The 13,386-nt window shown below is 37.1% G+C and overlaps 1 protein-coding gene across 2 annotated transcripts in view; it reads right to left on the bottom strand.

Moving 5' to 3' along the window:
• Nucleotides 1-13,386, bottom strand: part of LOC102694824 (cystathionase (cystathionine gamma-lyase)) — a 32,602-nt gene that overhangs the window by 14,019 nt on the left and 5,197 nt on the right. Inside the window, exons 2-12 of one of the 2 annotated variants that reach the window (XM_006635270.3) lie at nucleotides 13,183-13,264; nucleotides 12,828-12,923; nucleotides 11,997-12,106; nucleotides 11,739-11,873; nucleotides 10,227-10,284; nucleotides 8,762-8,839; nucleotides 6,761-6,913; nucleotides 6,152-6,273; nucleotides 5,666-5,718; nucleotides 3,383-3,521; nucleotides 1,347-1,737 (exon numbers count right to left, since the gene is read on the bottom strand). In XM_006635270.3, the coding sequence (XP_006635333.3) occupies nucleotides 1,717-1,737; nucleotides 3,383-3,521; nucleotides 5,666-5,718; nucleotides 6,152-6,273; nucleotides 6,761-6,913; nucleotides 8,762-8,839; nucleotides 10,227-10,284; nucleotides 11,739-11,873; nucleotides 11,997-12,106; nucleotides 12,828-12,923; nucleotides 13,183-13,264 (1,047 nt within the window). In that variant the 3' untranslated portion in view covers nucleotides 1,347-1,716. Of the gene's footprint in view, nucleotides 1-1,346; nucleotides 1,738-3,382; nucleotides 3,522-5,665; nucleotides 5,719-6,151; nucleotides 6,274-6,760; nucleotides 6,914-8,761; nucleotides 8,840-10,226; nucleotides 10,285-11,738; nucleotides 11,874-11,996; nucleotides 12,107-12,827; nucleotides 12,924-13,182; nucleotides 13,265-13,386 lie in introns of those variants that run through there. The other variant, XM_069194359.1, reaches the window with a different exon arrangement.

The following is a 13,386-nucleotide window of genomic DNA, read 5'->3' on the forward strand; positions in this document are numbered from 1 at the left end:
CTAACTCCCTTATCATCAGTAAATATCTTGTGATTAATTGGGATGAAAAGGAACTGGAGAGATACTCATTGTGATAGGGTGATGAATGTTATGAGCTTTGAGGCTGTTGTTATTAGAATCATAACAAGTTACAAACAAGAACAGCTCATTTCACTCATCTACTGTAGTATTGGTTGATTATGAAGCATTCACCTCTGCTGCAATATGTACATTGGAATATACTGTAAATCATAGACTTGCATTTTCCAAAGCTTCAAATTATTTATATTTCAAACTTACTGCTTTATACATTAGTTAGTAGACAATCAGATAAGTGCACTGCACTCCATTTTTTTTGTCATACACTATCTTCGGTGATATACATGAAAAAGATCTTGAATCAAATTTCAGAAAGGGATACATTTTAATCTATGCTCTCTTTGCAAGCATAATATATTTTTAATGAGTATTCCATCTTCTTTTCACTCCCTGATAAATGTATCTTTAATAATTGTATGCAGGGATAAAATAAAATAATCTGTAGGCATATGGGCAACAAACAGAAGAACATCTTTGAACATAAAGTGATTTTGATTTTGCAAAAGTAATAGAAAAGCATTCACCAAAAAGAGAAAGTCATTATATACCCATTTGCCATAAAAAATACAATCAACAAGAGATGTTAGTGCTTCAAGCAACTGATGATTTCTTTCAATCCAAAAAGCATTAAGCCACATTGAAAGGTAATTTTTATTTGTTAATGTGTTCAAATGCTAAAGTCAATAATAATGCATTCTTAATAGCTGTATAATCTGAACATTTTTAAGCTCCTTTAACTGAATTAATGATGCCAAATCCCCTTACATATATTGTATGCTGATTTAAGTTAAGGAGCTTTAAAAAGGCTATGAACAATTCTGCCCAACATTTGAACTACATTAAAATCTCAATAAAGGTTATATGACTTCTAAAGACACAGCTATTCATCTGAAGTATAAGAAATTGTGAACCACACTCTTTTTTTCTCTCCAGACATGCATAAGAAAAAGCAAACCTTTCCTTTTTTAAAATATTTTCATTTACGATTCTAAATTTAATTTGTTTTTGTCAATCTTAATGTATCATTAAATTACTTGTACCATCATGAGATAATTAACAAGGACTAGTCATTTTTTTAGAAGTTTGATTTATTATTTTGCAGAAATAAACTTGATATTTAGATCTACAGTACAATTCACCAATAGATGATAATAATACAAATTTACTAATTCAATGATTACAATTACCCAAAATTAAACAAAAAAAACACTTTAACAGTGAATTCAGATGAAAATAGAGATAAAAAGTAAAAACTAAAAGCAAAGTAGTTGATTTCACCAAGAATTTAACAGGTTTGGCAAAGAAACTTATCACAACTGGAAACAATCAGTGTAAGTGGTACTGTACAACAGTACCTGGCCTTTAAAAGGGAGGCTGGTAAATTATTCACTAATTACCAAATCGTGCAACAATAATTTGATTCCCACTCATGCTCATAAATGTTTCTCCATTTCAGTCTTGAATTTGAAATACAATAAAATCATTCAGATTAATATATTTTATTAACCCCTATTAACTGAATATAAGTACACATGTCGCTTCTAATGTAAGGCACACTGTCATAGGACTGTGTAGATTCTTGACTTCACTTGCACACTTTACATTGGCTTTTTATGACTGCAGAATTCCTTGCCAATCTTAATGTTTCAGTCCAGGGTGCTGTTAAAATAAAAGCAACAACTATGTTCAAACTAAATACACTTAAACAGTTCATATTTGAAAACAATTCAGCCTTTTAAAAAAACATTTCATTTTCTCCATTATCCCAAAGACAAACTACAGGCTCAAATTGAATTTTACAAGTATGACCTTTATTTAATTGCAGAAGGCACAGCTAAGAAATATTTCCTAGGTTATGTTTTATTCTGTATCTTCAGGTGTGATCAGATGACTCTCTCACGCTTGGATAAGACCCTGCAGGGCTATGTTAGAGCTATATTTCCACACAAGAGACAGTTGGCAATTTACTGAAGTACAAATCCAATTTTAGAAGTAATCTGAGCGTAACCATGAGTATGTGTGTGAAGGCTTAAGGATTTACTGTGGCTGTTAAATGCTTCAGGAAATCCCAGCCAGTAATTAACCTAGGTGGACGTAAAATAATTAACCTTTCACCAGCTGTTGGAAAAAGCATTGCATTTGTTTTCTATATGATTAAATCTATACATGAGTTTAAAGAGTTTCTATACATTAGAAATGGTGTACCCTGTATATCTTTCTTATGTGGGATTGAAATGTAAAATAAATTTAATTATTAATGCCACATTCTAACATAGATACTGAATAAAATGAGTTACAGTTCTTCAACTCAATTTCCACATTTTGACAGGGCACTTTGTTAGGTTTATATTGTGAACCCAAAATCACCTATAAAGTAGTAATGGAATATGAATCTATTTTCTGACGACAGAAATACAGGATTTAAAAACACAAAATGCCTTGGAGGAAATAAGAGTGCAAACTTTATATACCGCAGTTCAGATGAATCTCCAGCACCCTTTCAGAATAAATGACCACCCAACACATTCTAACAGAGTCTACTGGTAGAAAATAACTTGGATGCTTTTGAAATTCGTTTTTAAAATTGGAAATCCTCAACAATACATTTAGTTGGCAGAGAACCCAGGAACGTGCTTCTATACATAAAAACAATTTTAATATCCCTTGGTCCTAACCCTATCACAGTATATTAATAGAAATTAGAAGGACACTAATACACATTGCAGCTTCAGCTGTTTTTGCCAATCTTCCAAAACCCACCTCTTACCTCACCTAAGAGAAATCTCTCACATTTTATAGGAAAGGTACTGTGCCTTCACTTCTCCTTTAGTTGCGCTCACCTTATAAAGATCTGAATAACAGTTGCCTATAGGATATGCCGTAATTAATAATAATTGATTTAGATGCAGAATGCTTCACAGTTACCAAATACTCCTGTCTGCTGGTTTTGGAGAATATAATTACATGCTTTTTATAAAATAAGAACTCTTTAGGAAAACATTCAGTTCCTTATATTTAGATTATTCAGATGTCGCTACTATTCTTACACCAAAAATTACATATACCCAGGGCATTACAAACACAACAAAATGAGTACTAGAACTAATAGTGTTTGTTGCATTTTTGATGGCTCTCAGTGCAATATCAAAACAAACTCTGTTACCTTAGAAATCCATGTCTAAGAGTAGACATGTTTTAATCTAAGAGCTCAGTGGTCTCCTGGTTCAATGCAATGATCCTAATCAGCCTAATAAAATACCTGTATTGCTAGTTTCACCACTAATCAACCATGACGAATACTTACAGCAGCATTCAGTGCCTGATTCAGGTCTTTAATAATATCGTCCTCATCCTCCAAACCCACCGACAATCGAATGAGTGTGTCACTAATGCCCAGCACCTCTCTCTCATTCTCAGGAACTGAGGCGTGAGTCATGATGGCACTAAATGCAAGCAAGCAAAAAGAGCAGGTCATGTGGGGAGTTACAGGATCCTGTTACATCTGTAAATTCATAAGGAAAAACATAAACAAACAAATACAGAAAAGCAATGATACATCTTACAATGATACAGAAGAACAGTTACTGTACGTCATATTCCCTGTAAGGGTATGCCTCTTTTTGCATTCAAGATTTTTGTTCCTTTTAAAATGAGTAGAAATGTATATATTGGCGTTAACATTTAATGGTCACGGATATTTAATGCATTGGTTTATTTCTATGATTTAAAATGGTTTTCATGCATTGTTAGAAGGATTTCCAGATAGGTCAGTACCTGAATCACTGGCACACCTAGAGTTACCAATCCTTCCAATTAAAACTCTTTCATTCCTTATTGAAGACATTAAAACCTTTTGCTCAGTTTTTAGTTTGCTTTTTAATCTATGTACTCAAATTTCACTCTCAATCTTTAACTTTTTAAAGGTGTTACACTTTTGATTTTAACTACAAGCGTGCCCTGAAGGTATTTCTCAATATTTAAGTTCTGAAATTCCTGTTACTTTCAGCAACTGCAAATCAATTATTGATTACAACATTTTTTTCCATTAAATGAATCATGATTGAGCATGTTCAATTTTTTGCTTCAAAGAAATTTATATCCTAAAGGTATAAGTTGTCACGCTTTCAGCAGAACCTTAGAATTCCTAACACGAATGTGTCTGAGTCGCCCTCTTGTGATAGCATACAGGTACTACAACTATATTAAAATGAACAAAACTGGAATACATCTTCAAAATATTGTACTTTACCCACATCACTATTATTAGGCAGTAGACAAGATACATAAGGAAGTTTTCTTACATAAGGTAGTTTTTGAAACTATTGCTCAAAGCCTTTTTTTGCCATTAAAATCAATTGCTGACTTACAACTCTCTTGAGATTTAAGAAGCAGTTTGTCAACTTAATAATAATAATAATAATAATAATAATTGCTTACACTTATATAGCGCTTTTCTGGACAGCCCACTCAAAGCGCTTTACAGGTAATGGGGACTCCCCTCCACCACCACTAATGTGCAGCATCCACCTGGATGATGGGACGGCAGCCATAGTGCGCCAGAACGCTCACCACACATCAGCGATCAGTGGGGAGGAGAGCAGAGTAATGAAGCCAATTTATAGAGGGGGATTGTTAGGAGGCCATGATTGATAAAGGCCAATGGGAAATTTGGCCAGGACGCCGGGGTACACCCCTACTCTTTTCGAGAAACGCCCTGGGATTTTTAATGACCACAGAGAGTCAGGACCTCGGTTTTACGTCTCATCCGAAGGACGGCGTCTGTTTACAATATAGTGTCCCCGCCACTACACTGGGGCATTAGGACCCACATGAGCCGCAGGGTGAGCGCCCCCTGCTGGCCCCACTAACACCTCTTCCAGCAGCAACCTTAGTTTTTCCCAGGAGGTCTCCCTCCTGGGAAAACATTTCTTACAGCATACATCAAATAAACACAAAGATTGATTAGTAAAATAAAAACAGTTTAACTCAGCCTTTAGACAGTATATATATAAGTTTGGATGATCTGATCAATAAAAGAAAAGCTCGTGTTTACAATATAAATGGACCTGCAAGTCAGAAAACACTTAATAGTACAGTAAATGTGTTTACTCTTACAAGAGTACATGGAGCAGCGTTAAGAGTTCTGTACTCATTACCACAGAGCCATTAGTTCAGGTCCTCATTGCTGTATTCTTGAGATAGGGTACTTTAACTTAACCATTCCACTCAGTTATGTAAATGAATAACTACATTGATGGGCATTTTCCCCACTGATGGACCAATAACCCATTCAAGAGTGATCTCCTGCTTTCTCTTAAAGCCACAGACTCCTGTGAGCCAGCAGAGTCGTGCAAGAGCAGTACCTTCTTTTCCAAACTGGTGTCTCTTCCATGAAATATTTTCAACTGCAACAATCTGCCCAATTTATAATTCCTGCATGAGGTCCAACTCAACGAGAAGATACTCTAAACCCAACACTAAAAGCCAACGTGTCTTTACTTAGTTTAGACTTTAGACTGTAGCACTTGATGGAAGAACAATGAAGTGAAAACATTTTCTGCAGCAAGTTGATTAATTGAATACTTACGGGTGCTCTGCAAGACTTTCGTAACCTCCTAAACTCTCTGCTAGTGCAAAAAGCTGAAAAACAGATTCCAAAAACAATACATTAACTTTGTAAATGTAGAGAGACATTTAATTCAATAATTTTATTGCTAAAGCCCAAATCCTCCGTTTCTTCACAAACTTTTATTTTTATTTCATTGACTACCAGATGCATACAATACCTTTAAAAATTCTTGAAGAAGATACCAATGAAAATGATTTAGGAGTTGGTGCTGGTAAATTATTTTCAACTTCTAGACAATACGTAAAAGCAAATAAAAAGCCCAGAAGTGTTCAGATATGCAGTCAAAAACACAACATTTTAGAGTAGTCTGCCAGGGCTCTTTCAGTGACACAGCAGACCTTTGTCTGTGGTCTTCCACAATTACATGGAAGGCTGAGTCCAGTGACTCACAATCATAAGGGGATTGTGTCCCTGTGGAATTCAGGAGCGACAATAACAAATCACCTTTAAATTGTTTAAGAAGGCACTGGCATGCTGCAGTTGCCCGTTGATGTAAAAACTGATCATTCCTGGACAGCCAGTGCACTGCCTTTTCACCAGCTCGTACTGAGGGTGCGAGGGCAGTCCTGCAGGTAGATCAAGAGTGAACAAAGTGTTAAGCAAAGCATCCATAGAACAAAAAAATCCATGTGGGTTCTTCATAATCTTTCAGCTAAAACTTTACTATGTAATTAACGGTATACTCTTAAACATATCTAGTTCTTTTGAACGCTTATTTGCACTTAATTTCAGAAAGAAAGATCACCCCATATGCTGCTCAACAGAAAAGAGCTCAGTTAATCAATGGTACATGTAAAAACCGTCATTATCAGTGTATTAACAGACAAGAGGGTCTGTGTTAATGCCAAGCTTTGATAGATTTCAATATCATTAAGTCTTAGACTTAACTTGGTGCTGGATCACTGAAGCATCTAATGACTATAATAAACACAGGCTACATTACAGAACTTGTGACTTCACTTTGTAATAACAGAGAATGTGTGAACTAGGGAATTGCCTCCCGATTGCAAATAAGATTCTGAAATCTCTTTGGCCGCTGCAAGAGTCATTAACCTGGGAAAATGACTTTTGTAACCCGAGGGTCAGCTTCCAGGAACCGGGCGACAGCCAGGGCATTGCTGAAGTGCTGTTTCATTCTCAGGGGAAGAGTCTTCAAGCCGCGGTTGCAGAGGTAGCAGTCGAATGGTGACGGCACGGCACCAATGGCTTGAGGGCAGAAGAAAACAGAAGCCAGCTTTCAGCATTGTTTCTAAGAGATTCATAAACTCCATCCCCAATGTAAATTACAAATGTAACACATTGTTAAAAAGAAAATCATATATACTGTAGTTTGATTTAAAAAAAACTAACCAACATGCCACCTTAATGTAATAGTTTATCAGCTTGGTAATGCTCTTAGATTAATTCCCATCCCTTCACTCTCAGGTTCTACAAGAAATTAAATTTATGACTTAGAAATCTGAACTACTGTAGAACACAATAGCACTCTAACTTTCCACTGAACGTTAATGCTATATGAATTGAAATAACATATCAATACCCTTGTTTAAAAACATGGTTTACTTTACAGTGATGAAGAAAAAAAAGGACTGGCATCATTGAGTGGCATCAGTGGCATCATGACTTTGACAAGAGACAATCTTAGCCTTCACAAAAGTTTATTCTTTCTATCTATAAACCAAGTGTTTGCCTGCATTGAATTTAATCAAAATGGTTTTGAATTTCATTTGCTGCTTCTACAGAATTAAGTAATTCTTCTGTTTTAGGTATCACCTATAATAATAATTCCTTACTCTTATATAGCACTTTTCTGGACACTCCACTCAAAGCACTTTACAGGCAATGGGGACTCCCCTCCACCACCACCAGTGTGCAGCATCCACCTGGATGATGCGATGGCAGCCATAGTGCACCAGAACGCTCACCACACATCAGCTATCAGTGGGGAGGAGAACAGAGTGATGAAGCCAATTCATAGATGGGGATTATTAGGAGGCCATGACTGGTAAAAGACAATGGTAAATTTGGCCAGGACACAGGGGTTACACCCCTACTCTTTTAGAAAAAATGCTTTGGGATTTTTAAAGACCATAGAGAGTCAGGACCTCAGTTTTCCGTCTCATCCGAAGGACAGCGCCTTTTTACAGTATAGTGTCCCCGTCACAATCTTGGAGCATTAGGACCCACATAGACCACAGGGTGAGAGCCCCCTGCTAACACATCTTCCACCAGCAACCTTAGTTTTTCCCAGGTCTCCCATCCAAGTATTGGACAGACTCACATGCAAGTTTGACTAGATAGATTACTAAACCAGAATCTAGATCACTTACATTATGAACTAAAAAGAGTCATAGTACAGATTTCTGTAGTGCTTCACTTATTGCATCACCCAACTGGAGTATTTATCCCTCACTGTTTCTTTCTGGGGTGGTGCAGTGATCAGCATTGCTGCCTCACAGTGCTGGGGCCCAGGGTTTGATTCCTGGGGTGCTACAGTATCCATATCTGTGTTTGTTTGGGTTTCTTCTGGTTCCTCCAGTTTCCTCACTCAAATTAAAGACATGCTGGTAGGTTAGTTGGCTGCTGGGAAGACTGTTCCTGGATGCGAGTGTGTGCATGCCTGCGTGCCCCACGATGCCCTATCACCTTGCTCAGAGGGTACCCTGCCTCGTGCCCGTTGCTCTGCCAGGATGGGCTCCACCCCCCCCCCCACAACCCTGGATGGCTGGAATGGTATTCTCTGTTTTCTATTAAACAATTCTCAATCCAAGCACACTGCATCTCCACTCCTAGTGCATGCATTTCCTGTCCTCTTTCCCTATACACGATATCGGGATATTGTTATAACGAAGAAAGGGACCATTTAGATTAGTCAATCTAACCTAGGCAGCATTTGTTTTAAATGGGAGTAAGCTGCAGAAAACACAGAGGCAAATGGGAGGAACATGCACATTCCTCACAGTAGGTGCCCCAAAAGCTGAGAGGCAGCAGTGTTAAAAGGCCAAGCCACTGCATCGCCCTTATCATATGGTATCAAGCAATAATCAAGCTTACCATTCTGCAAATACTTTAGTTGTTCATACAGGTCATCACGGTTTACAGAGACTAGGCCCATCACGACGTCACTGTGACCTATAATCCCAAAGTAACAGGTTTATTTATTCCTTTCTACAGACAAATGTTTTACAACACAAAAATGGTATTTTGCTTTCAGCATACAAGGTACAGTTAAAAATCATTATAGGAGGAAAATAGAATGAAGCAGACAACTGCATTAAGTACTCCAGTTTTTTTTTCTAGTGGTTTGTTTCAGAAATATACAATACAGTGGAGCTTAGATTCTTTTAAAATGTAAGGTCATGAACTCACTCAAACTTTGATAATCCAGAAAATCTGTTCTTTTTCCTCAAAAAGGTGGAATTGACTTTGAATTTATTTGACTTATTTGAATTACCAGTTTGTTAACTTGACTAAGTTTCAATCCAGGTGAAACACGGGTGTCCTCGAGCACATTTTCTCTGTGTCTGGCACCTTCTCTTTCATCTGGCACTGCTGGCGTTTCCTTCATCACAGTGATTATTTGGATTGTTAACTGTATATGAAAAACACCCTCTAGAGAGCTGTTTTTTAATGCATAAAATATACCAGACAAGGTACAAAAAATTGTGGGGTCAAGTAGCACACCTCCACAACACAATGAGATTGAGTTCTGTGCTTATGCTTAAGATATACTACAGTGTCATCACTAAAGACATACATACTGTAATAAGATTTCAAATAACTGGAGGTCATTGGCACACCCTGCTCATTTGTTGCTGCACTTTAGAGTCTATTTTTACTAGCACAAAGGTTTCTGATAACACAATTCCCAGACCACCTATCAGTTTATTCTTCAAATATCATGCATTTTTGTATCAGACTTACTTTCAAGCCTAGTTTTTCAAAGTCATTTCTAAAGAATTGATAAAAAAGGACTACTCATTGTCTATCATTTCAATTTCAATACTTTTTTTTTAAAGATGGAAACAGAAATACATTTAGAGTGCTCAATCCGGATTAGGTAGCTTGCCTTCTGTGCCTCATTACTGAGGAAACACCAGGAATTGAATTTGCACTCTTCAGATCATGTTCTGCTATAGCCCTTGTTAAATTAATCCCTGCAGTTATTGCTATATTACATTTTGCAAAATCTCTAGACCAGGAACAGCAGTCTTGAAGGCAGCTAAACAATCCTTGATGCTATATTTTGTGGTTACTCTCATTATATTTACATCATAACAAATTACATACAGAATAATATGCAACTGTAATTTTTATGACCAGTTCAACAACGGTTTAAGATGACTAATCCAATGACATCTTTTTCACCAGTTCCTAAAGTGGGTTTCTTATGCCTATTGTATCTCGCAGTGAAAGACGAAGCTTCAGGTTTGTAACTAAGCCCTGCAAGTTCACAAAGCACCTCGACAGGTGTGAAAACACAAAGTTGCTGATACAAAGGTTTTCTGTCTGAACTCACCATTCATGTACTTAGTTGCTGAGTACATACAAATGTCTGCTCCAAGGGCCAAAGGACGCTAAGATTGATGGGGGGGGGGGGGGGAGGGGAGATTAAAAAGATTATTAAAGGACTGTTGTGAAACAGAAAAGTTCTTGAAGATCACCTCAGTGGCAACAACTGATACTGTCGCTCCAGAGAGCCGCAAAGGTTCTCATACATGTTAGAAACTGAAAATATGGATGCAGCGTAAGCAGTAAGAGTCAACAACTGACATTATTAAGTCATAGATCCTCGATATTGCTACTGCAGTAGCACTAAGTCCTGATTTGAGGGGTTTTATTGCTAGCTGTGAAGTTGTTTTACATGTTCTTCATGTGAAAGACAAGTGATTATAACAATTTTCTGCTGACCTTCAAATAAAGTATACCCAGATTTATTTTTATAAGGTGTCACTAACTGAACTTGAAGAATAAATAACTATTTTCCATTTTAACATAGATTTGCATTGGAACATTTGTACCAATGTGTCGTCTGAGGAATGATATTTGTAAAATCTTCAATGTGAAAAGTGGTTCCAAACATTTCAATAGTATATATGGGGAATTAAAACCCTCTGTCTAACATTGCAGAATACCATTTGATTTTGTTATGACTAACCATGTTATCATTTGAATTTCAGCATATTTCATATACTGTACCTTTCAAAATATTCCATTTTAAACCCATACAGATTATTTATGTAATACCAATTGCAATTCATACAATGCCTTCCAGTTTAATTTTAACATAGTGCGAAGAGCATTGAGCCTTGTGGCATGAAAAGCACTTGTCAAAGTTTGTATTTGTAACATAACCACCCAGTACAGCAGTGTGTCTCTTGAAGCTGATGTTTCAAGGAGACACATCCACTGCCATACTGCCTAAATTCCACTCTGGATTTAACAATCTGCTTTACTGCAAGTCCTCCTTAAATGCTGAAGACATTTCTCTCTTCTTGCCCTGCAGCGCACTGGCACTCCCATCCCAGTAATCTAGCCTTGTCAGCTTCTGAGATTGGACACAATAAAACTTGTAATGTCCTCTGACATACCTTTTCTGTATTTTAAGTGTATTCCTCTGTGTTTTGAAAAGTTTTTTGTTGTAAAGATATTTGAGATGTTTTTAGTATGAAAGCGCTGTATGAAAAAAGTTTTAAAATGTGAATTATTTTTGTCAAAATAAGCCATGACAATGTCAGAGAAGTCAGGGATCTCAGGCCTGCATGTACGGTATTCATCACCTTCAAGGGACCTGAGCAACGTATATACCACCAGCTTCATAGCGGACAACAGAGATCATCATCAAACACAGATCTCTAATTCAGCAGTTAAAAAGGGAAACAAAAATATGAATATTGGGAAAAAAAAGATATGCTAAGACAGTCTGATCATACTCTGTCTGCTTTTACAGTAGTTTATATCAGGCCCCAGCTCAGCAAAAAGTTGCTTCCATCTAGAAATTGGAGAGACGATGCCCACCTAAGATGCTCACCTGAAAGTAAGCGGACATGAAGGTGTTGTCCACCACAACAATGATGTCTTTGTTGTACTTGTGGACAATATCTCCACAGCCTTTTATATCCACAACCTTCAGAGTAGGATTTGTAGGAGTTTCAACCCAGACCAGCTGCATTTACATGTAAAAACAAGGGAACAAAAATGACTGCAGCAGAAGTTAGAGAGAACAAACATTTTAGGCAGATTTAATGTATTCTAGGGTATTGAATCTCGAATACAGTTACAGGGTTACCTTAGTATTTGGTTTAATAGCTGCCTTCAATGCTTCAGGCTCTGTGAAATCCACAAACGTCACCTCCAAGCCCAGCTTAGAGGCTATTTTTGAGAAATACCGATTGGTGCCTATAAGAAAAAGCATAAGTAAAAGATGGGAAAGACCAATCCATTTCCTGACTGCTTCTTCCAATTCAGGTTTGCAGGGGAGCTGGAGCCTACCCTCGTTAGCAATAGGCAGGAGGCAGGGTACAGCCTAGCCTGGATGCCAGTCCATCGCAGCAACAGATGTCAATGATTAACGAGTGAAAGAAAATAGTAACATTTGTAAGTGACACCTGTATTAGAAAAGGTTTTTGAAACTGCTGCTGTTTACAGAAAGTTGGATCACAAGTTTCAAACAGGCTATAATTCTCCTGCTTCTCCATAAAACCCTTTAAGTTTTGAAACGTTCTTTAACATCTGACATGATTTCATTTTGGATGGAAGTAAAGTGCTGTGAGAATAAATGCTTAAAGCGATGCGATGATAAATATCAGATCTGCCATGATAGGACTGTAGACTATAGACGTTGTCATACACAAAACACAATATATAACTGGAAAGGGCAAAAGGTTTAGAGTGAAAGACTGGATAAGAACAAGAAAGAGTCCTTTTGGCAGTTCTTGCTTGTTGGGTTGCTACTAGCTAAATGACTCAAGAATTCCATCATTTCTTACAAGACCCTTCAAAGAGCCATTTTAAACAAAGTGGCTAAGGAGTTTGTCCCAGACCATAAACAAAAGCAGAGATGCCAATCCGACGAACCTTTTTGGGATCAAGTTTGCAGGAGTTAGCTGCACAAGCTTACCTCCATATACGTCATCCATACATATGATACCATCACCAGTTTTCAACAAGTGAGTGATGGTCATTGTAGCTGCTAGTCCAGACGCCAGTGCAATACCTATAGAAATTTTACAGTTAAAAAAATACCTGCAATAAATCCACGTTTTAGAAACGATACTTTACTATGACTACTTATGCATCTTATTTGAAAAATATGAGGAAACTCTTTACTTTGTCATGTAATTCCAACAGAAAAAAGGTTTTATCAACACTAAAATCCACTTTCTGCAATATTAACATGATACAGTTGTTACAGACAGCTCACAGATTGTTCTTTGAAAACCCACGAAGAAGAAAGATACTGTAGGCTGACTTACAGTATTTCGCTCCGTCCAGAACTGCAACAGCTTTCTCAAGGCAGTTCCGAGTTGGGTTTCCACTACGGCTGTACTCAAAGCCCTTTAAAAGAATTAAAGAAATGTAAGGAATTGCAATGTGTCCTGCTTCTCAGCTACCAAAATATTTAAAGAGCAGGCTGAGAAAGAAAAAAACATTTGTTGTAGGTGCTACCAAAAAAGGAA

The sequence above is a fragment of the Lepisosteus oculatus genome, chromosome 9 (genome assembly GCF_040954835.1).
Source record: "Lepisosteus oculatus isolate fLepOcu1 chromosome 9, fLepOcu1.hap2, whole genome shotgun sequence".
Lineage (NCBI taxonomy): Eukaryota > Metazoa > Chordata > Actinopteri > Semionotiformes > Lepisosteidae > Lepisosteus > Lepisosteus oculatus.